General features: G+C 39.3%; 1 protein-coding gene across 5 annotated transcripts in view; it reads right to left on the bottom strand.

The window, feature by feature from the left end:
• Nucleotides 1-1260: 1260 nt before the first annotated feature.
• Nucleotides 1261-23272, bottom strand: part of myo6b (myosin VIb) — a 38109-nt gene continuing 16097 nt past the window's right edge. For 3 of the 5 annotated variants that reach the window (XM_014014613.1, XM_014014632.1, XM_014014621.1), the window contains 22 exons: nucleotides 22318-22462; nucleotides 19799-19956; nucleotides 19372-19463; nucleotides 18873-18945; nucleotides 17059-17186; nucleotides 16159-16254; nucleotides 15751-15921; nucleotides 14981-15019; nucleotides 14751-14844; nucleotides 14505-14635; nucleotides 14242-14319; nucleotides 14021-14150; nucleotides 13237-13327; nucleotides 12893-13043; nucleotides 9830-10038; nucleotides 9623-9701; nucleotides 8935-9095; nucleotides 8759-8821; nucleotides 4610-4713; nucleotides 3029-3163; nucleotides 2585-2803; nucleotides 1261-2351 (listed from right to left, as the gene is read on the bottom strand). In XM_014014613.1, coding sequence (XP_013870067.1) covers nucleotides 2152-2351; nucleotides 2585-2803; nucleotides 3029-3163; nucleotides 4610-4713; nucleotides 8759-8821; nucleotides 8935-9095; nucleotides 9623-9701; nucleotides 9830-10038; nucleotides 12893-13043; nucleotides 13237-13327; nucleotides 14021-14150; nucleotides 14242-14319; nucleotides 14505-14635; nucleotides 14751-14844; nucleotides 14981-15019; nucleotides 15751-15921; nucleotides 16159-16254; nucleotides 17059-17186; nucleotides 18873-18945; nucleotides 19372-19463; nucleotides 19799-19956; nucleotides 22318-22462 — 2747 coding nt within the window. In that variant the 3' untranslated portion in view covers nucleotides 1261-2151. The remainder of the gene's footprint in view (nucleotides 2352-2584; nucleotides 2804-3028; nucleotides 3164-4609; nucleotides 4714-8758; nucleotides 8822-8934; nucleotides 9096-9622; nucleotides 9702-9829; nucleotides 10039-12892; nucleotides 13044-13236; nucleotides 13328-14020; nucleotides 14151-14241; nucleotides 14320-14504; nucleotides 14636-14750; nucleotides 14845-14980; nucleotides 15020-15750; nucleotides 15922-16158; nucleotides 16255-17058; nucleotides 17187-18872; nucleotides 18946-19371; nucleotides 19464-19798; nucleotides 19957-22317; nucleotides 22463-23272) is intronic. The other 2 variants (XM_014014639.1, XM_014014646.1) reach the window with 1 other exon arrangement.

The raw sequence follows: 23272 nt of genomic DNA, 5'->3' as shown, positions 1-23272 counted from the left end.
TGCTCTATTGGATTGAGATCTGGTGACTGTGGAGGCCATTTGAGTACAGTGAACTCATTGTCATGTTCAAGAAACCAGTCTGAGATGATTCACTCCTTATGATAAGGCTCATTATCCTGCTGAAAGTAGCCATCAGATGTTGGGTACARTGTGGTCATAAAGGGATGGACATGGTCAGCAGCAATACTCAGGTAGGCTGTGGCATTGACACGATGCTCAACTGGTACTAATGGGCCTAAAGTGTGCCAGGAATATATCCCCCACACCATTGCACCACCACCAGCCTGAACCGTTGATACAAGGCAGGATGGATCCATGCTTTCATGTTGTTGACAACAAATTCTGACCCTATCATCTGAATGTCGCAGCAGAAATCGAGACTCATCAGACCAGGCAACATTTTTCCAATCTTCTATTGTCCAGTTTTGGTGAGCCTGTGTGGATTGTAGCCTCAGTTTCCTGTTCTTAGCTGACAGGAGTGACATGCAGTGTGGTCTTCTGCTGTAGCCCATCTGCCTCAAGGTTTGATGTGTTGTGTGTTCAGAGATGCTCTTCTGCAGACCTTGGTTGTAACAAGTGGTTATTTGAGTTACTGCTGTTCTATCAGCTCGAACCAGTCTGCCCATTCTCCTCTGACCTCTGGCATCAACAAGGCATTTCCGCCCACAGAACTGCCGCTCACTGGATATTTTCTCTGTTTTGGACCATTCTCTGTAAACCCTAGAGATGGTTGTGGGTGAAAATCCCAGTAGATCAGCAGTTTCTGAAATACTCAAACCAGCCCGTCTGACACCAACAACCATYCCACGTTCAAAGTCACTTAAATCACCTGTTATGGTAATATTTATTTAACAAAGACAGAAATACGTGGTCCAAGAATGAAGGTACTCCGTGAGATGATCAGCTGAGTTTTATTGCAACATCAGGAAACACAGACAACAACCTGGCCTGTCTCTGTGCCTCTGCCATAACATCACCTTMCTTCTCCATTCTGATACTTGGTTTGAACTGCAGCAGATCGTCTTGACCATGTCTACATGCCTAAATGCATTGAGTTGCTGCCATGTGATTGGCTGATTCAATATTTGCCTTAATGAGCAGTTAGACAGGTGTGGCCAGTGAGTGTATATTTCACTTCTGTGTCATTTTCACTTGTTATTTAAATAAGAAAGGTTAAAAAATAAAAAGACAAAAAAACAAACAAAAAAAAAAACAAAAAACAAAACAAAACAAACAAACAAAAAAAACAACAACAACAAATTAAAACAGTCAAGCTCGTCTCAGGAACATGTTTATTTTCAGAGCAAAGGCCTTTGAAGTTAAAGATGAGATGATTGACAGTAACTCAGTAATTATAGTCATGTCAACAACAAGATTCATAATAATTATGTTACTAAGTCCAAACAAGGGTTAGTAAGTAAATTGACTGAAGAATTCCCGCTCTGACCGTAACAGGGGGTCCAGTATTCAACTGAATTAAATAAACGCACAAAACAAACACACACAAATGACATCACTGTCTGTAAAACGACCTCATACCCACCAAACTGCACACATGAAAACATTTCCCTCTTACATATCAAATGAGCAACAATACAAAAACATCCCATTTTTCAAGAGTTAAAAGAAATTGYTTTAAAAGACTTGAATGAGTTTCCATATTAGAATATTTTGCTAAATGTGTTGATTGAATTTTGCAACACATGTCTGATTATATGTGAACAATGCCAATATCCCAAYTGTATCCAAATTGTATGTCTTCATATTCAGAATACCCACATAAAGCATGATTTTATGGCATCACAAGAGGATTACACACTATTAAAACATTTTGCTGTAACTGGTTGTTGTTCTTATAAGAAGCTTGAAAAAAAGAAAAAAGACAATTCAGACTTCTGTGGTGCAACAATAACGCAGTTTAAGGCCTCTCTGTGGGATTGTCAATTCATGCATAGATTTAGAAAGACTTAGCTTGAARGCTAACGCTACACAGCTTAAGTGTTGCACTGCAAAAATGTTTAAAAAGCCAGACATAAACAACAAAAAAGTAAAGACGTTTCTGTGAGTTGCACGCCAACAGGAAGTTGTGAGAGCATCCTACCACAGCTGCACCGTGCAGCTTCCGTGTCGTGTTTCAGAGGCAGCTCTGGTTCACTTGAGGAGGCTCTGCAGCATGGCAGTGGCGTACGTCGGGCGGGCCTGCTTGTTCTCTATGGCTTTCTTCAGATACTGAATCCCGTCGCAGCGCTCCCAGATTTCTTCAAACTGCCTGGGCAGGATCTCTGCCCCCCTCTTCCTGGTCAAGCCCGTCTCCTCCAGACTCAGCTCGCACATTTCCATATCGTCTTTGCCTGAAAGCCAAAGAGCACGGGTTTACTGAAAGAACAAAATTTCCCCCAACGTTTATCCCCGAGAGAGAGAGAGAAAAATACACATCAGCTTAGCATCAGGTGAGAGATTAAACTTGCTAAATAAACGGCTTCAATATTCATTTTTTGCAATGACATAAAAGGCTCATCTGAATATAATTGTCACATCACCATGTCTTTGTTGGAACGAGACAAAGAAAAGGCTGATGAGTCACCTGCGACCAAAACAATGGGCTGTTTGTCAGGATGAAGCTCCATCTGTCTGGCTATCCACGGCCCGTCGAAGTGGGCGTACCACCAGCCCTTCTTTTTATTCTGGGGGTCCTTGTACTGGTCGGCGGGACGGATGAAGGGAATGCGAAAGTAGCGCTGCTGACGGTTCATCGCGACTTCGTGATGCTGGGCMGTCGTTGGCGGCGCTGGATTCTGCTCGGCTGTGATGAGAACGTTATAAAAACTGATTTGTAATAAAGATGAAGAACCTTTTTTTATTGGTTAGTGTTTCCTGGAGGAGAAGGTGAGCGTCCAGGATAAACATTGTTTATGTGCCGTACACTTTCTAAAAGTATGGTCACTGTTTCTCATTTCCACTGTTGAGACATAACTTTAAACACATTTAGATCCATAAAATATTATGTCAAGGAACGTTCTTTACTGACCATAGTCTGTGATAGATTTGGGAGCTCTCTGATAACTCCCATCATCGTCACGTTTCTTGTTCTTGGACTTCCAGGCGTGATAAACCTTCAGGCGACGGTGGAACTCCTCCCTGCAGGCTGCCAGCAGATCAATGTCTGTGAATTTAAACAAATGAATTAATACCTTTTTTTAACCATTTTACACATCCTGGAATTTGTCAAAGTGGTGAACTTTAACATGACGGAGCTTTACACCAGGAGAACAGCAGCACAAACTCTTTAACGTTTCAGGTGAAAGGACCTTTAGGTTTCATGCTGAGCGTTAGATTAGACGTTCTCAACTGCTCACATCTTTCCATCAGGTATCAAGCTGGTTCTGCTGCTGTTACAAGAACCAATAAACCTCTCACAAATAGGTGTACACCGAAGTCCTAACTTGACGTTTCCACATTTAATACATAAAAAAAACATTTAACAGGAAAACAAAAAAATCCTAATGTTGTCAAACAAAATAGTTTAGGGTAATACTATAGTAAAACGTATAAAGTTTTTGTATTTTTATTCACAGTTTATTAACCTATTTTTGTTAAACAGCAACAAGTTAATAAAACTATCTTTATAATAATTCGACTAAGTGGTGGCTTCAAACCTAAGAAAACTTGTTTCTATTAAATGTTCCGTTCATTGTACTCCTTCAAATTAAAGACTTATTTAGGGATATATTAATATTAAATACATTAATATTATAGATAAAATATGAACTGAGGTGCATCAGTTGACATCTCCTTACCACTCATATTATTAAAGTAAAATCACATTTCTGAAATTCCTTAACGTCATTTTGTTTCGGCATTACCCCAGGATTTCCCGCATTCAATGAACATTTGCAATTTGGATTAAACCTTGTGAAAGTTTGAGAAATACCCCTGGTTTGTGGTAATACAGTTTATATTAAGAAAGCACACAGAAAATTCTCCATCCGAGCCACTGCCTTTCACAAATGATCCAGATGTCCTTGGAAGGCCTGAATCTGATCCGAGTACAGCGGCGATGTTAAAGGAGGCGCCGAAGTGGGAGCCATCAGAAAGTCCTCAGCCTTTCATGCTGACTGAGAAGAAGCGAATGTTAGCCATCTTTCATGATGGTAATAATTTCCTCTCTCCACCACTAAGACACAAGGCAGTGAGCCACAGCGTAAGTGGAAACATCCTCACATTGCTCCTTTGATGATCCCCCCCCCCGCCATGCCATCATGTTCACACTCTGGACAGCTGAAGTTGAAGCATTTCAACAGCTACTCTGGCAACTCAAAGACATGACGTCCTGATGAAAGGCCTGCTGGTGACGCCACACGAGTTTGGGTACCAGAAGTGCCAAAACACGAGTTGGTGCTGAATTGTCTAACATTTGGTTTAAAAAACAATAAATAAATTTGAGCTGAAGGAGTAACTAACAACTCCTAACACTTAAATGTGCTCGGAATGTGCGTGTGTGTGTGTGTGTGTGTGTGTGTGTGTGTGTGTTTGTTTGTGAGATTGGGTGGGAGTTCAGAGCTCCCGAAAAGCCAACCTCCAGCTGAAACTGGATTCAGGAGTTTCTCACCACAGGAAGTGTTAATGACATCTCTCAGCTCAGCATACTTCCACTTGCTCAGATCGTACTTTTTCACACCGGCAGCAGCTTTGGTTGCCTGCACCTGCGGACCCCTGGAGATAGGAACAGATGATTTGTGGGTGTGAAAAAAAAAATCAGCAACAACAACCAAAGAGCCTGTGTGTGCATACAGGTGAGTGTCTTTACACTGTGAGAAAACCAAAGATAAACTTATCACAGCWGAGTTTTGTACATTTCACACTGAATGTGATCCGAGTTTCACATTTCAGGGAAAGTGTTTGTTTCCACAAGTAAATAATTAATTCAGTTCAGTCTTAGATGAAAAAAAGCCCATAAATGCCACAGTAAATACAACAAACTTTGATGCTGTATTAATTTGATCATTTTAAGCCTACAATAAAGTAATGCGTTTCAATGGCAAACGAATGAGATGTTTTTCTCCTTTGATATTACTTGGATGAATGTTAAAAGCATTAAGAACCCTAATCAGCACTGCTTTTCTGTAAAAAAAAAACAAACAAATTAACAGAAAGTGATGCAGTTTCATCTACCTGACAGATCGTTGCTGAGCTCTTATCTCATGTTTGCAGCTTCCCTGCTGAGCTGAAGCAGCTGATTCCATAATAAGAAAAAGATTTGCCTTCTCTAATTACAGTCAGTGTAGTGCCTTGGATTAAAGACTGCTGATCCCTGAATCATTACATTATCATTGAGATGTCTTACTGACCGGAAGGATCAAACTTAATCGGGATATTTACAACACGTGCCAGTGTGTGACAGTTATAAAACAGAAAAGAAAGCTTTCATTTTGTTGCAGGAAGAAGTGGAAGTGAAGCAGTATGGCTGCTCTTTGCGTCTGGCAGTTGGTAAAAGGGAAAAAGGTTGGCGAGAGAAAAGGAAATACGGAGGGAAGCTGAGATCTTTTTGGATGTTTTTAAGCCACAAGGCCAGAAATGTTGTGTGACTAGATCTGAGAAAAATGTTGTTTAGGGAGACTCTGGTCAGAGAGAAAATATTAATAATATAAAAAAAGGCTGTGTACATTTTTTATGTTAGTAAGCTTTCCCAAAGTTCATAACATAAATTCATATCCAAATGATTTGGGTCTGAATGTGTCAGATGCTAATTTACATTTTTATGCTGATGACATGGTTATTTACTGCTGTGCATTAAGTCCTGCTCAGGTTACTGACTGAGTTATACAGGACTCATTATTGCAATTGAAGCTTGTTCATAATGCAGATAAGACTGAACTTATGTTGATCTATAAATCCAGAAATCAAATGCAAACAACCACCTCAGTGACCACTCTGCAGGGAAATGAAATAGAAGTAGTTCACCAGTATAAATACTTTGGTGTCTTGATTGACGACTTCCTCACTTTTCACCTCCATATGAAACTTGTGAAGAAGCTGAGATTAAAGCTGTTTTTTCTTTTTCAAAATAAGTTTTGTTTCACTTTTAATGCAAAAACAAACAAAATAATGGCTTGTATTAAGAGACATTATATCTTTGAGAGCTTTTAAATTGATACTGAGGAGATTTGTGCTTTATTCCATTATGTTCTTAGTTTTGCTTCTAAATGTGTTTAATATTTCCTTTTAGTAATTTAAAGTGTAACTATGTAAATTAATTGTACTTACTGCTGTCTATCTTGGCCAGAACTCCTTTATTAAAGAGGTTTTTAATCTCAGTGGGATTTTTCCTGGTAAAATAAAAGTTTCTTAATAATAATGAAATAACTGATGCTAATAAATAACCTATTCATATAGGTAATATCAAACTAATTAAGAGTGTAAGAGTGTATAAATAAAAAATACATTTTTTAGAGCTTTGTACTCTGTTTTACCACATGAAAATGTATTGCTTAATCCATTACATCAACCTTTTAAACAGTGTACGGACTTCGCTCCTGAATTTATAAAATAATTATCTGTGTTCACACCAAAAGCGTTTTGAGCATCAGGGTGTCAGGTTTACATGCAGTCTATGGTGGACACGCGTCAAGGAGCATCGGGAAGTGCTGTGGTGCATCTAGTAGGGTGTGTTTTGAAGCCTTTTGAGGATTTGACGTGCTTGATGAACGTTACGCGCCTCGAACACTAGAGTTGGAAAATCAGAATTTTGCAGCTCGACGCGCAGCGTCAACCAATCAGAGAGACTCCACTGTGTGACGTAGTGACATATTTTTAGACGGGATGGTTTCCTGAGTGATGTCCACTAACCTGACACAGGTGGACAGGAGCTCTTAAGCTGAAATCGAGTGCCTGRAGTCAGTGTCCTGGCAGGAGATATTGGCACAGATGGTCAGCGGCTKGTCAAACTGAGKTCAGGACAAAATTATATCTGAAAGCGAGTCTCGTCAGCTCGCAGATCCTGGAGTGGTGAAACTCACCAAACTCAGAACGTCTCTGAATTATCTGGTGGATTAATTATGAATTAATTATCTGGTGAGTGCAACTGTCTCTTGCTCTCAGTAAATAAAGCAAAGCCACTTCCTTTATTTCATCCACCAGAGACCGGCAGAGGTGGCTCTCGACGTGATTGACGTGCGTCAAGAGCAATTTTGACAAGCGTCTGACCTCAAAGTGCACAAGCATCCAACTTGAAGTGTTGGATGCGTTCTTGACGCCCAAATCTTGTTTGGTGTGAATGCAGCATTAGGAGATTAAACTCTGGAAATGAATTAAAAATATAATCTTGCATCTACATTAGGCAACTGGTGGATTTAGAACTAAAAAAGGGATAATAGTCCTGTCCACACAAGAACGTTCTTTAAAAATCAAAACAAAATTTTTCTTCTGAAATGTGGCACCATTTCTAGAAATATTTCATCCACACGGAAACCCTGAAAACTCTGTTATAACTATGCCAGGTCTATATGTGGTGCTGTAATGCTGCAACAAAAGTACACCAAAAACAATAAAGATGTTGCAGAAAAATAAAAGTAGCAGGGTGAAAACAAGAAAAGAAGCCAAATTGCTTTTTGCGGACTGACAACAAAGTGGAATTTCTACATTGTGTTACGCTAAACTACAAGAGCACTAAAGTGCAGATTTGTGCTGACTGGAGTTGTATCAGTCCAAATATAGGGACATAATGGATGATTATCCACCCCCGGCTGCAGTCAGCTGAGAGCAGACCGACTGCTGCAAATGAATCACGCATGCTCAAAGCTGCCACTGCTCCTGTCTGGTTTACAAAGCGTATGTAATATTTACTGTAATGTTTTTTGTAGTGTCTCTCTAAAATAAATCCCTGGACCCGGCTGCATTTGACTTACAGATTAGTCACTTCCTCACCTCATCCTCCCTGRGTGCCTCGTGACATCTAATAGTCTGCAGATTAAATTTAAGATGTGGATCTATGGATTGAAGTCATTAAATAGTTTTTTGTTTCATTAAGTTTAATTGCGGTTCTGAACATATTTAATGTTTTTCTTCACTTTMTTTTCCTCTTCAACATCTCCTACAGTTCAGATCACAATTATTGACAATCTCCCAAAGTGATGACGTCATCTAGCGACTTTTAAGACAGCCAATAGGGACTTTTCTTACTCAGGAGTTTCCAACGTTTGTTTTAGGAACAAATTCAGTATTCACATTTTTCATAATTCGTGGGTACTCTAATAACGTGACCCCTGCTAAAATTGGGGCATCACTATAATTAGAAGAGGATTTGGGTCTATTTAAGGCTGTTATTGTTCAACAGACAAGACTGTTGAACAATAACGACAACAATAATTCTGAGGTAAAACAGCATACAAAAWTTTTTGCTGTAGTTGAAAAWCTAAATAAATGCATAAATACCATATCCTTATGGTTGTTATTCTTGTAAAGCTTGGGGTTGRAGGTTTGATAAGAAGTAGGTCTGTGACATCATAATTTTCTAAAGGTTGCATTTAGGCTATCCACACAAGAACGCAAAGGTGTCGTTCAGAGATTTTATTCCTTCTCTGAAAATACCATTTAGGGACTCCGAAMTTGTTTCTGTGTGGACGCAAGTTTGAAAAGTGAAAACAAAACAAACCGTACATCTTCACAAAGTACTCTTCTCGTGTGGACGGGACCTAAGAGTGTGAGGAACTAAACTACCGTCTACAATAAGTATTAGTTACACTTGGTTCTGATTTCTTACATGGCTCTGGCTGAGGAGGAAGAGATAGGAAGATCTGAAAAAGAGTCATCGATGTAGAAAACACTGCAACAGGAGAGAGTCYGTTACATTTGCATGCTGAGGTCAGGCTGGGTCCGCATTACTTATTCACAGCGCACGACACTCTGATATCACGGATTACCCTGCAGATGCGGTACCTGCGCAGGGACGGATCRCCCTGGCCTTCGTCACTGATGAGCTCAGCCTCGCTCTGAGCGATTCTCATGGCGAGCTCCTTGTCTCTCCTCTCCTGCTCCAATACTGCAGCGTGCTGGGCCTGCTCCTCACGCTCCAGAGCCATCTGCTTCTCCAGCTCAGCCTGTGGACACACAGACCACAAGACACACTTGATCCGATTGTATATAATCTACATAAACTATGTTCTTGTCATCAAACTAAAACTAACCCARGTGCCAGACATTTCTAAACAATGAGAACCCAGCAAAGACTAATTAGGCCAAATTACAAGTGTTTTTGGCAGCTAATAAAAATTTTCCTGATTATTTGTCTGAAACTGGGGGAAGAACAAACATTCAACAATAGTTAGACTTTCTTGATAATACTGACCTTATGGTTAAATAAAAAAAGCAAAAAACACAAAACCTACTAGCTGTTCAACAATAAACTTTATATTGTTTTGTTTGACATTAAGTTAATAAAATCAGTGGTTGTATTAAATAAAATTTGTTGTTTGTTTGTTTGTTGTGAGAAAATTAATTCAATTGCCTTTTAAAATGCATTTATTTACAAATTGTTGACAGTTTGTAAGTTTTTTTCACATTTTAAGTCATATCTTCCTACAGAAAACACCTAATAGAGGAACATCAAAGAGTAAGAAGCTCACACCTGAATGACCTTCTCTTCCTCCTTCCTCTTTTTTCTTTCCTCCTCTTCCTGCTTCCGTTTCAGTTCCATCTCTGCTTTGCTAAAGTTAGAAACCATAAATGGAAATGTATTTTTTTGTGAAGGGAAACTCTACAAAGGTTAAACACCTGTCACTGTTGCTCATTTACAAACACCTCTGCGGTGACTCCTCCATCATCACCAGCTTACAGTTTTCTGTCGTCTTCCTCCTGTTTGCGCCGTTGCTCTTCCTTCTCCCTCCTCTGCCTCTCTTTCTCCATCTCGTCCTCGATACGCTTCAGCCTCTCGGTCTCCTCTTCCTCCTGCTTCTTCTTTTTGATGGAGGAGAGCAGCTGCTCAGAGTGTTTCACCAGCCCCTGGTACTCTGTGTCAATCTCCTTCCAGGTCATCACTGTGGCCTGGTGGTCAAAAGACATATGAATGATAGATCGTGATTGTAAATGAAATGGAGGAAACATTTCCTTTTCAATTTAAAGGGGACCTATTATGCAAAATTCACATTTTAAAGGTTTTTTTACTCAACTTTGGGTATGTACTTCTTAAAAAAAACAGTCCTAGCACCAAAAAAAAATGCACCCAGGCACATATTTACTGTAAGTAAATGTATTTTTAATGTATATTAACGACAAGTTTTATACTTCCGTCATTTTGTGATGTCACAAGCCGTACGACAACCCACCGGCACCTGCGTTCAGCCCCTCACCTAACAACCCCCGGGTGAGGTTCCACCTCCTCAGTATAAAAAGCCGTCACGATTGTTGTGTAATGCGCAGCTCATTTCACAACAAGACTCCAATAGGGCAATGGGTAGAGCGTTGGACCAAAGAGCGGGACACTAGGGTTTGAGACCGGCATGGACACAATTTAATTATTTATTTTCATTTGTTATGAACACGTTTTCTCATATACTTCTATTGTTTAGCTTATTAAAGCCTTGTTAAAGCCTARTTGTTCGAGTTTCTGAGGTGTTTTGACCGCTGCTGCTCCCTGCTCTGGTAACAGAGTGCAGAGTAGAGGAGGGGGAGAAAAAAAAGAAGCTGCAACCACGACTCTGCCTCAGGGTCTCATATACTGTATATGGTTGTACAATGGAGCTTCTGCTATTGTTAGCCATGCTAACGTAAACGCTGGCTTTAGAGGGCGGAGTTAATGTCAACAGATTTTTGGAGGGTGGAGTTAATGTCAACAGATTTTTGGAGGGCGGAGTTAATGTCAACAGATTTTTGGAGGGTGTTACAAACAGAGCTCATTAGCATAAACAGCTCTTCTGAATGCAAGTCAGAGCAGGCAGAACTAGAAAATAGGGTTGGGCGATATTGCCAAAAAAATTAATCACGATTAATTGTGGTATTTAGCCGATTACGATTAATTTGACGATTAATCCCCTGGAGTCCCTGGACACCCTTATGTCCTAGACATGACCAATTTAGTGGGAAAGATTTGCTCTTCATAAAAATCTGTTCCAAATTGTGTCAAAATCACAGACTTAAGGTATACTTAAAATTTTAAATTGTGTCGATAGATAAATTACAGAACTTTTTTAAAAATGTTTGTCATATTTGAAGCGGAGAGGAGCACCGAGCAGACTGACCGGGGAAATATCCAGTCAGTCTGACTGGTGGCATTAATTGTATTAATCGTCAAGAGCCAAAAAATAATCGATTAATGTTTTTCTCACGATTAATTGCACACGATACGATTATGCCCAACCCTACTAGAAAATGGGAAATTTTGTTATCTGAGAATTATTTTGTGTGGGGATTAAATTGAATGAACATGGTCTGGATAGCCCACAGACATACCATAAAAATTTCTAGGACCCATAATTGGTCACCTTTAACCTCACGACTTGTGGCGCTCAAAGGTACAGGTTGTTAAAAGAATGAGCAAGGTGTTTGTTTACTATAAAACTCCTCCGACGTTTACAGACTGCTACCATATGGTCCCAAGTTTGGTAGAAGGAAACTGGGTCTTGTGCTGAGTGTCATTCAGGAAAGTGGAAATGATCAGGAAAAGCTAGCAACACAACACACACATTTCTTCTACAACCTTCCCATGTGGCAACAAGAAACCCACTGACTGACAGTGTGTCTGTCACTTGCACTTGGCAGCCGCAAGGGTGAATTCTCCATATACTTGTCAGACACAAGCAAGGGGAGAAAAGGTCAGCGTATTGTGAGGGTTTATTAGAGTGAGTCTCAGTGACATGAGGAGGGGAGATGACAAGGTCTTGTCCCCCGATGTATAGAGGTCTGAATGACACCTTATGCATTATTCACACCACGCCAGGAGCAATTTCAGAACATTCAGAATGTCACACGTGTTGACAGCACGGATGCTAACGGCCTAACAGTTTAACACTGGAAACCTACGCTGGCTGTTCGGGATGGGGGAGAAAAAAAAACAAAGGCGTCACTGCTTCCTCAGTGTCAATCAGAATACAGATGGTGTCTCAAATTAAATTTGCTGATTCAAAAACAGCATCAGCCTAGCTGGGGAATGCTGCACACCAAATCTAGATGGCGAGTAATGACAGGTTGCTGAACCTAGAGGGTCCAATAAGATGGGTGCATATTGTGCTGGGAGAGCTGGGTTTTCCCTAACCAAATTGGACTGATAATTTAGCAAAACGGCTACAGTAAATTAAATTATTGGAGTGGAGAGGAGTCGTCTTCATCACACGCTTATATTATGGTCACTGGAAATACTGATTCTGTAATAAAAAAAAGAGGAAGGACAACATTTGGGAGCATGTGTTAGCCTTGTGTTATAGAGGAGCATATACTGTATAACACAAGGATAAGATCTAACCTCTACTGTGAGGCGATTGGTTGTGCTGAGGGTTTACGTGTCTGGACAAATAAATATGGCACAAAGAAGCTTCGGGTAAAGGTTTAAACACGGTGACACTAAACATACTGACAGTATGTTTACACACTTATGGATGCTTAGAGTAAATAAGTTTCAAAGTATTTGAAAAACTACAAAATTAAGCTTGGAATCAACAGAATTGTACATATATGCAACAAATCCAAATATACGGCTTGATTTGTCTTACTAATCAGGAAGACCCCTATAAAACAGGTCTGAATCCTATTTTTCCATATTCCAATTAGGATTTCTTGACATCATTGAAAAGAGGAAACCTCAAATCATATGCCTTAAGAATATGAGGCAGCAGCACTGACCACTGAGCTACTGAAACACCAAAAATCTCATAATAAATATACATTTATTAAATCTGTGCCTCACTCTTATTTTTGCCAACAGAGCATCGATGGCAACGGCCAGCTCCTGAACTTGTTTGGCCATTTCTTGTTTTCCTTCCTTCAGCACGTTCACCACCTCGTTGAAACGCTCCATGTGCTGCTTCAGTTTCTGAACTTTCACCATCCCATCGATTCTGTGCCAGAACAGAAAAAAAAAAAAGTAGTTTCTCATGAGCCATGGGTGACTTTCTAAACTAATCTGAACTTGTAATTATGTGATGTGAGAAAACTATGGAATGCAACTTTTTGTGAATCCATTTAAGTAGAAAAAAAAATCACAGAGAAAAACAATTATTTTTAAAAAGACAATTTAAAAAAGAAACTCACCTTGGCTTATGCTTCTTCTTACACAACCACATGCGGACAGTCTTTTGAATCTTAATGCAGGCCACAGCTCTGTAACTCATTTTATTCCTGACTGTATTTGGGAGGAGAAAAAAAGGCATACAAAAATACTTACAGTACAGAGAATTGATCTATAATTTATTTTCATTTTAAGGAGCATATAAATTCTGCTCTCTGACGTATTATATGAACATAGTTTCCTTTAAAGATTGAAATTGAACATAGCATTCCCACTCACTCACACAAATGAAACAGTCCTAATAAGGCAGAGTGTTGGAATAATAGGACAGAAAGAATAAATGACCAGCACCAGAGGCAGCGCTCAGTTACAGCTGAAATGTAATTTCATTTCACGCCTATATACAAATATACCACAGCCCGTCTGCACTTTGTGAATTTGGCAGAAATTGATAACTTGGCACTGAGAGCAACAAGGATGTGCTTGTGGAGTGCTATTCCTTACAGCCAGAGGCTGCTTCTTTCAATAATCGAAAGGAAATGAAAAGTAGTAAAAGTGTCAGTGTGAAAAACCTGCCCCAGGCGAGGTGACGAAGAGTGGAACAATAACAGAAGGGAAGTGCTAGGAACATAAAAAGTAAGCTTAACTCTGGCTGTATTTTGAGAAAGTCAATTTTTGCAAAGCCCACWTGAAGTGGGGAAATTATCCCAGTTAAACGAGAACCAACAATCTCTATTATCCTAAATATGTTTTAGGCTGCTTCAGCTACTTTTTGCACTTTGTGTTCCAYCAAGAAATTGAACCTACGTTTGATGACCGACAGGCAGCACCACTGGATCTTCTTCCAGCAGCTGCACAGTAACCACTTGTTGACCTTCTTCAGCAGCTCGGCCAGGTGCTCCGGGTCCGACTTCATGATCTGGTCGAACTCAGCAAACTGATGCACACAGATACAAATCAATCTATGACCCGTTTTCAATGAGTCAAAACAGGTTTATGTGTAATGACAGACAACYTGAATATTTTACCTTCCCTGGGCGGAAGAACACTCGAGTTAATCCAAACTTAAAATCATTATCATTTAAACCCAGTGCTTTGAACAAAGCCTGTGGAAGGGGGAAAAAAGACATTTAGGGGTACAGCAGTAGTGGTAAGAATTTAAGCCATTCAAATATTTGTTTGTTAATTTAGCACTGAAAAAATTACCTAACTAATTAGGTATTATATAAGCAGATTTAGTTATTATTAAACTCCTGCAGCACACAGCATCTCCCCAGCTTAATAAGCCCACCTTGCAGAAGAGTCTAGGATTCAGTCGAGTGAGTTTGTCAGGCATGTATGCTTTATACATGTTGTAGAGCTCATGGAAGGGAGCCCTGGAGGGGAACCCCCCCTGCATCAGGTCCAACACGGACACCATTCCTAATCCAGACAAACATCACTCAGATTACTGCTGTTCTCATAGTACCAGCCAGTGGTTTGAAAGGTTTAACTGCTTTATAAACATCCTCTACTTGGTGTTTTGTTTGGCTCCTACCTGAGCACTGCAGCTGAGAGAGAATTAGAGCTCCTTCAAACTGGTGGCTCACCATCTTTAGGTTGGGTTTTACACAGCGGATGAAACTTGATCCCTGCACACACAAACATGCGTCGGGGGAAAAAAAAACTCCTTCTGACTCATTACTTCACCATCAGCTCAAATCATATTTACCAGTTTTTTATATTGTTGTAAAAACTGATGTTTATTTTAATGACCGTTTTACTCACAGTGCTGCGAAGTTTCTCCAGCAGCAGGTTCAGCTGGGTCTGAGCAGGAAAGGAGAACTGTTTTAAATATTTGTTTGGAAGGTGGCAGACAAGACAAGTAAATTTAAATAAAAGCTGCACATCCGGGTTAGCAAAAGCGGTTTGAGAAATCAATCAGGAATGAATAATAACTTGGGTATTGTTGCTGAGCCTCACTGAAACTTTGTCCTTCTGCGACACCTAAATCTGTGAGAAAGTCTCAAAGTCTCAGTTTTTGTTCCCTTAGTTTTTCCCCCCTCCTGCTATCAGACTCTGCCTTTATACCTCAAGCAGACTTTATCCAGATTTATCCACCAAAGAAGAATTTCTCAGAGGGAAAGAGGTGAGAGACTGGAGGAAGTCTAAGAGAGGAGCACAGAATAAGGTGGGAAACTGGAAAATGGAAAGGAGAAAAAGTGACACAACAGATCTAAAAGTTAGACTGAAAAGAAGCTTAAAAAGGTTCAAATCAGCAAATCAAAATAAGCCTGAAAAATATCGTCTGGTAATATTTAGAACACTATAATTCTTGGATTATTTTACTTGTAGTTTGTACCAAAGTTTTATTTTTTTTTTAAATTTCTGAAAATTCAAATTTAAAAAAGATCCAAAATAACACAAAGTACTCTGGCACCCAAGAGTCTACATTCAGTGGATTTACACATATCCACACAGTAATGATTTATTTATTTGCAGGGACCATTATATTGTCTAACAAGAGGGAAAAAAATAGCTTTAACTACCACTCTGACCTTGAATTTGTTCCCAACGCTGATGAAGCTGAGCTTCCCCGCCTTCTGCTTGGAGTCCTTGGAGGTGTTGGAGTTCTCAAACAGCTCCCGCACAAATTTGTCTTTTGATTCACACACTAAACTCTCCAATGACATGTGGAGGGCATCATTATTCTTCTCCACGAACCTTGTCTGTCAACACACACACGCATTCCCATACATTTATGCATCAGCAGTCTGTCAGCATCTATCAAACTTTAGCAGCCGCTGTCATCTTTACACTAGGATAAATAATCTTTCAGAGGATGATATAATGGATAATATTCAATGACTCAACATAAGTAAAAAAATACTTGCTTGGGAATATTTTAAGAATGGATTATGTGCAGCTCTTTGTAAATCCATTATATGATTTATGTTAAGAATTACCGTTTCGTAACAGACGGCTCCAGCAAAGTGTCTGACAATAAAACCTTCGTCATCCCGAAGATTCCTGTGAACGGCCAACTTTGACTTTCTGGGAACCTGGGTGTGTAAATAAATAAATAAACAAAATCTGGTCAATAAGTCTGAAGAACTAAACTTCCCAACTACACCTGCTTGAGCTAATAAATACACACATTCCTTTAAAACTTTGTTCAGGGTAAATTGTGCTCAGAAAGTGCATCTGAACAATTCTTTGAGATCTTTCTCAATGCCACATTCATCCTTTTCAGAACAACACTTGTGAAAGGCTCCAGACGTCAATCATTTTTCAGAATAAACCTTAACAAAAGTTTGAGCTCAATTAGTTTCATCATCAGCAGGAAGAACCATGACAACTGACCCTGTAGGGGGGAAAAAACTGTGAAAACTGAAGCAGAGACGTTTGCTACCACAGCACATTCAAACATTTACATTCATTTTTTCAGCCCTATTGAATGCACAGAATAGCCGTCAATGGAGACGAAAATAGCGTGGCTGCAGCCGGCCACTTCGAAACTTAAGCTTGAATGAGCGTCAAGGCTAAATTCTTAAAGGGATTTCATGTTTGCAGATAAGCAGGCAGAGTGTCCAACAATAAAGACAAAGAACAGCCGGGGGAAGGAGTGGAACTGGTAAAAGAAAAAAAAAAAAGAAAAAAGAAATAAAAAAAAACTCCCAGCAGAAGTAACAGCATTCACAATGACAGACTAGATGTGTAGTTACATTTTTTCCAGTCTAACAAAAGGAACTAAAAACACAAAGGGGAACAATGGCAGAGAGCTGGAGACAAAGCATGGGAAAAGAGAGAGCCAAAGTAAAAGAGTGTAAGAAAGAGGAAAAGCGAGCGCGGCTCAGAGGTCTGACCGTCAGTCTGAAGTGGTCTTTGTGTTTGCCGTGAACAGCCAGTGCAAAATGTTGGTCGCTGGGCTGAGGGAGACGGTTCTCTTCATCCAAAATGTCCAGGATTCCCACCAGCTTCGCCTCCACAAGATCTGGAAAAGTCAGCTATTTAATTATCAATGTCAGGATCATGTTTAAATCTAGCTCTGAAGAGTCTACGTAGTATTTTGATTGTAATACTTATGTCAAGCTAAATGCTAGTTAAACCATAAAACATCCAAACTGACAAACCTCTAAAATTCCCAAACTTCAATCAGTTACAAAACATCAGAATGATTCTCCACAGTGTATTTACTTAAAGTGTTGAACGACTGTGTTCTGTCTGCAAACGTAAGATTTAGTGGAAGTTTCCACTGTTTATTCTTTTTCAAGTTCGCATCTTCCAAAAGTAGAAAACTCGTTCATCTGGAGGCTCATTTAGACACGTATTTGAATTATTCATACAACATGCTGTTTAGAAAATAGTGCGATGGCCAAGGACCTTAGAAAAAAAATCTCCATGAACAAGCACCTGCGCATAAATCCTGTAGATTGATGAGTGAATTAATGGCCATCCCAAACGGTCATTTGCAAGTCATAAATGTTATTCAGTGCTGTCAGTTAGCCTCACACCTGAATAATCGCAACCTTTGAAATACAAATCAAACTGCTTCACCTTGATASGTGGACTACTTCATCTCATTAATTCTGGGATTCATTCGAGGACAGACGCAACCAAAACAAGGGGCATAATTTCTCCAGCTTCTCATTATACAAGAAAGGCCACAGACCCCACAAATACTCGTTGAACTTGCTGCCCTCAGAGATGCCAGCTCTGAGAATAATAAGAGGAAATAAGTGTTTGTCCTTTCACCCAGTGTAGTTTTGCTGCTCTGGTGTGGAGCTCAGAAAAATGACCCAAAACAAAGCATCAGTAGCCATGTTTCCATCAATTGRAATGTGAATTCTGAGCAAACTTAAAAAAAAAAAAGCGAATCAGGCGTCCATCTACTGGTTTGGAGCGTAATTTCATCAGACCTACAACATGTTACGCATGGTTCTAAGAAAACAGGAAGTAGAAGTTGTAGCAGGGACCACACATCTCAGGACAATGGAGAGAAGTTTTCAGGAATGTCTTCCTATTGGACAAGTTGTAATTGTTCTGTCATATCCACTAGTATTGATATTGATACATGCCGTCAGTCCACACATGCTTCCAGCTATGTTTTCTCTTATTAAGGGAATATCCGGGAAGATGCCAACATCATGTGAGGTAAGTATTTGCTACGTCAAAACTTATTTGCCAAGTGTGTTTCCATTTTCCCTTTTGAGCATCAACTCTTTTTCTGAGAATCCGAAAACCAGCTCAAGCCAGCGTTAAAAAGTTTTTCGCGAAATTGAGGAATTTTTTCTCGAATTTGGCCATTTCCATCAACCTCTACAAAATGCGCAAAAAAAGTGTTGATGGAAAGATGGCTAGTGAGTGAAAATTTTTCTAAAACCAACCTCAGAAATATGTGGTATTTTGATTCCTGTCTTTATTCTGGTTGGTAAAAAACATTTAATATTTCGCAGCATAACCTCTGAAATGTTTACGATTGACRGGTTTGTCTGTTTTCATTTACAAGAATCCTCTAAGGCACCAGTAGCACATATAGAATTTTGATTCTTGGGCATTTGAAATCAGGTCAAGTCTGCTGTTACTATCAGCTTCAGGAGAAAGTTTCCAGTAGTGACTGTGTGCACACGGCAAAACTCTCAAAAGTGCAGTGTCAAGATAAACTGATGCAGAGGGTTACCTATGCAGTCCTGGTTATCAACGTAATGTACTTCATTCACTCCCAGCCCTTCCCTTTGATAAAGCTCTTGCTCCTAAAACGTGGAAAGAAAAAATATTGATGTAAAAAAAACATGTTTTTTTTTTTGAGGGATGCTCTAACTTCTTAAAAAAATAAAAGCACGTCAAAATAGCAAACTGACAACATTCGGATAACTAGACAGAGGCTAAAACAGGAATAATTACAGACCTTGGAAAAGAATATTGTTAAAAGATCACAGGAGAGAAAAAACAAGCCTCGTCACGTCCCATGAGAAATTACCATTCTAATGAGAGCGAACATAGGAGAAAATATAAAAGAAAAAAAAAACAAAAGGAAAGCTTAGCGTGCCAACCATCTCTGCCTCATGAAAGAGTCAATAAGTTTGGCTCATTTGTGACTCKATGTGGCAGGATTCCCAGGGAAAAAAAAGGGAGGTAAACCACACGTAATCACATTATTCCACAGGATGCTCACTCACCTCCTTGAGGATGCGCTCGTTGAAGAACTGCTGCAGTTTCTCATTGCAGTAATTGATGCAGAACTGCTCAAAGCTGTTATGCTCGAAATATTCTTAGAAAAGAAGAAATAGAAGAAGCAGAAAAACATGGATTTCAATTAATTCTCCAAATGAAAAAAAAAATCTGTTGAGCTCATTTTAATTATAGCAATGGGGAAATGATTTCTCAAGCAAGAGGCCCYGTAATGAAGTGTTTATATGCATCAGAGTGTCTAAATGAATGCGCAGACAGGAATCTTAATTCTGAACATAGCGACATAAAATGGCATCCAGATGGGAGCAAAAAGCAGTCAATTTAGAAAGTAACAAGAAGAATATTACGGCTTTTTATGCCACTGTGCTACAAGTTGTACACTATATTTAAAACTACCAGACAACATTTTATTACCAAACCCAGCAATGTCCAGCACGCCAATAAAGTTGGAGGAGGTCTGGAAAGGGAAACACTGGTTTACACGCTGGACCACGTGATCAAAGAGGCGGCTGTATACTGTCTTGGCCAGGGCGTCACGGGCATTGTTCGCTTGTTCCACCTTTAGAGGCACCCTGGGGACACACACACACACACACACACAAAGTGGGGCAGGGAGATAAAATTCATAACTGGGACAACCTTGACTCTTGATTTTTCTATCAACCCCATTTTTATTGGGGCATCGAATATTTTTTAGTTGGAGCGACACTCTGTCCTACCTGAGGGTTTCTCAGTTAAAGAGAGGGCATTGAAACAAAAATTGGTACCACTTTACAATAAGGCTCCCCCTATAGATGGCTTATAAATAATTTATAGATAGGTATTCATCTGTAAACACTTTATAAATCGTCAATAAATGTTTATTATGGATTAATTAAAAGAGGGAAAGAGACAAAACTGTCTTGCCAAATAGTGAGCCAAATCTCTTCGTGTACATATTACTAGGTTTGTAAGCATAATTAGGTATTGGAAACACATATTTAAAAAATAATATTTGTACTATATTACTGAAATATACATATTAACTGTCAAAGGAAGCCTTATTGTAAAATGTAAGACAGTAGGTACACTATTTATTAATGACAAATAAATAAATCCTTTATGTATAAATGACATAAAGGAGCCTTATTGTAAAGTGAAAAACAGGACACTATAAGGATCTGTTATGACATTATTAGTCATTAATAAATAGTATGCTGTTTTACACTTTACAATAAAGCTCCCTTTGATTACTGTGGATATGTACTGTATAATGCAGTAATACAGTTCAATATTACATGTAAAATATGTGTTTTCAATAAATTATTGTGCTTACAAGGTAGTGACCTAGTCTGAAATGTTTAATAAAGCACCTTTAGATGTAATATATACATGAACAGATTTGGGTCACTATTTGGCAAGAAACAAGACAATTTTGTCTCTTTTCCGTCCTTAATTAGTGAATAATAAACACTTATAACGATTTATAAAGTGTCTACAGATGAATTAATAACCGATCTATAAACTATTTATAAGTCATCTATAAGGGGAGCCTTATTGTAAAGTGGTACCCAAAAATCTGCTGGGCATTCAGCAGACTTGTTGAAATTATTTGAAGATGCTGAACAGTTTGACAAAAAGTGCACCTCTCCATTGGCTAAGAGCTCAACTCAGCTGTTCCAGCAAGTAAGAAATTAAKTTTGAAATGATAATATAACTACTTTGCTTTGCTGTATCTTCTCCCACTAGCTCCTTTTAGTCTAAACCAGGGGTGCCCAAACATTTTCCCCGAGGGGGCCAAAATGAAAATCTATCCATGGCTGCGGGCCAAATGCAGTTATATAATACATGAAATACAAATACTTTTTTAAGTAAAGTCCTTTATTTTTAACGATTAAGCTATGCAATGGCCCTCTTTTGTCTGGAGAAAGTCTGCCATACGCTCAAGTAGCAAAGGCTCATGGGACATTTCATAAATTGATAAAATATGAGTTTTTGTGGCCTTATAAAGTGTGCAAATCTACATGTGTGGTTAAATCTGATCTAAATATTTCTTGTTGTCATTTCATGTTTCATGTTTAATCCTAATAAATCAAAGAAATGTCAGCACCATGACTGAAAACTACCTTCACTTTTACATAGTCATTTGACCAATGGAAACACTGTGTTTCTATAGGATAACAGGTTACAACCTTGTAACTTTGGCAACTGTTGGTGGGCCAAATCAAATGGCTTGGCGGGCCAAATTTGGCCCACGGGCCCCACTTTGGGCTTCTCTGGTCTAAACTTTTACCAGTAAAACTCTCATTCCTGACAGAAGTACTTAAACACAGATGATCCTTACAATTAATCACAGTGACAGGCGTTTTCATCGGCCGCAATGTTTCATATTCATACAAGTTTCAAAGTCTCTGTTGTCTCCGCCCCCTTCTGTTGCCCCCTCCTGCCACCTCCCAGGGGTGGAGCCGTTTCGTCTGGATCTCAGCAACAAAGACCGTCCCTCATCCCTCCACCTGCTCCCCGGACGCCGGGGCTTCACTGTACTGCAGCCACGCTCCTCGGCCTCTTCAGACGCGAGCTGCATTATTAATGAGGAGGAAACACTTCCAGGCCAGTCTAGCATCTGGCTGTTTTAAAATATTAATCTAGCAAACAGGGCCACATCACTCAAACGCCGCATCGCCATCAAGGTACACAAAAGCAGTGTCAATGTCAAGTTCTCCTCTGAATATGTTCTTTTACCTGCACTGAAACACCAGTCAGGGAGTTCATTTCAGCTGTGAAGGACTTGGTTTGATGACAAGATTCAGAAAGAAACTCTACTGAGGAAGTCTTATTTAACCTCATTAAAATGTTAAATTTACTGTTAACAAACCATGTTTAAATGATTTCATTTGAAAGCTTTTTTTTTTACAATGCCTTGGACGTTTGAAACTCATTACAGTGAATCTTACTTGATAACTGTGCCTTTGGCGCCCCCTGATGTCGTAAGCATGACTCTTGTTGTGAGGCTGACACGTAGGTCGTCCTGGTCCAGGCCCAACAAATCAGCACAGAACTGCAGAGTCTGGTTTGACTGATTCTTTATGATACAACCACCTGAAACAAAAAACAAACAAACAAACAAACAAACAAACAAACAAACAAACAAACAAACAAACAAACAAACAAACAAACAAAAAAAAACAGCTGAATGGATCGTTAAAAAATATATAAAAATGTGCAAACAAACAGCTGTTTTATTTGTGTAGGACACTTTTCCACCTAAAACCCTCTGCTAACTCATTTAATTTGACCAACTGAAGCAGGTCACATGACTTAGCAATGATCCGTTTTATTTGACTGTAGCCAAGGATGAAAACTGCCTCTGAAGTCAAGCTTGAAGCTGTCTTACTTTGTCCACAGAGACCTTGATCACAGACAATGTAGAAAAGCAGAATAACCAAGGAAAATAAAGAGAACAGGAGCTCATCGTTGCTGGGAAACAAGTTCTTTTTTTATCAACTCCGCAGACTAAACTGTGGTGATACGCAAGGACACGGCTCTGTTCTTTACAGTTCTGTTTTCAGTGACATTTGTCAAATCAAAAAAAGTTTCACAACTTTGCTTAAAATGTAAACTTTGTAGTTTTTAAAGTAGTGCTGGTAAATAAAAAATAAAAAAACATACAGCGGGTAAAAGAAGTATTGAACACGTCAACATTTTTCTCAGTAAATATATTACTAGAGGTGCTAATGACATGAAATTTTCACCAGATGTCGGTAACAACCCAAGTGATCCATACATACAAAGAAATCAAACCATAAATGTCCAGAAATGAAGTTATGGTAGTTAGTTTTGGTAGTTTTCTTTAACAGTTTCTGGTCCAACAAAAAGTCTCATTCATCGTCCTCCGGCGCACTGAAACTG

Source organism: Austrofundulus limnaeus, unplaced genomic scaffold, assembly GCF_001266775.1.
Source record: "Austrofundulus limnaeus strain Quisiro unplaced genomic scaffold, Austrofundulus_limnaeus-1.0 Scaffold2, whole genome shotgun sequence".
Classification (NCBI taxonomy): domain Eukaryota; kingdom Metazoa; phylum Chordata; class Actinopteri; order Cyprinodontiformes; family Rivulidae; genus Austrofundulus; species Austrofundulus limnaeus.
The sequence above is the reverse complement of the archived record's forward strand: the minus strand, read 5'-3'. Positions and strand labels throughout refer to the sequence as shown.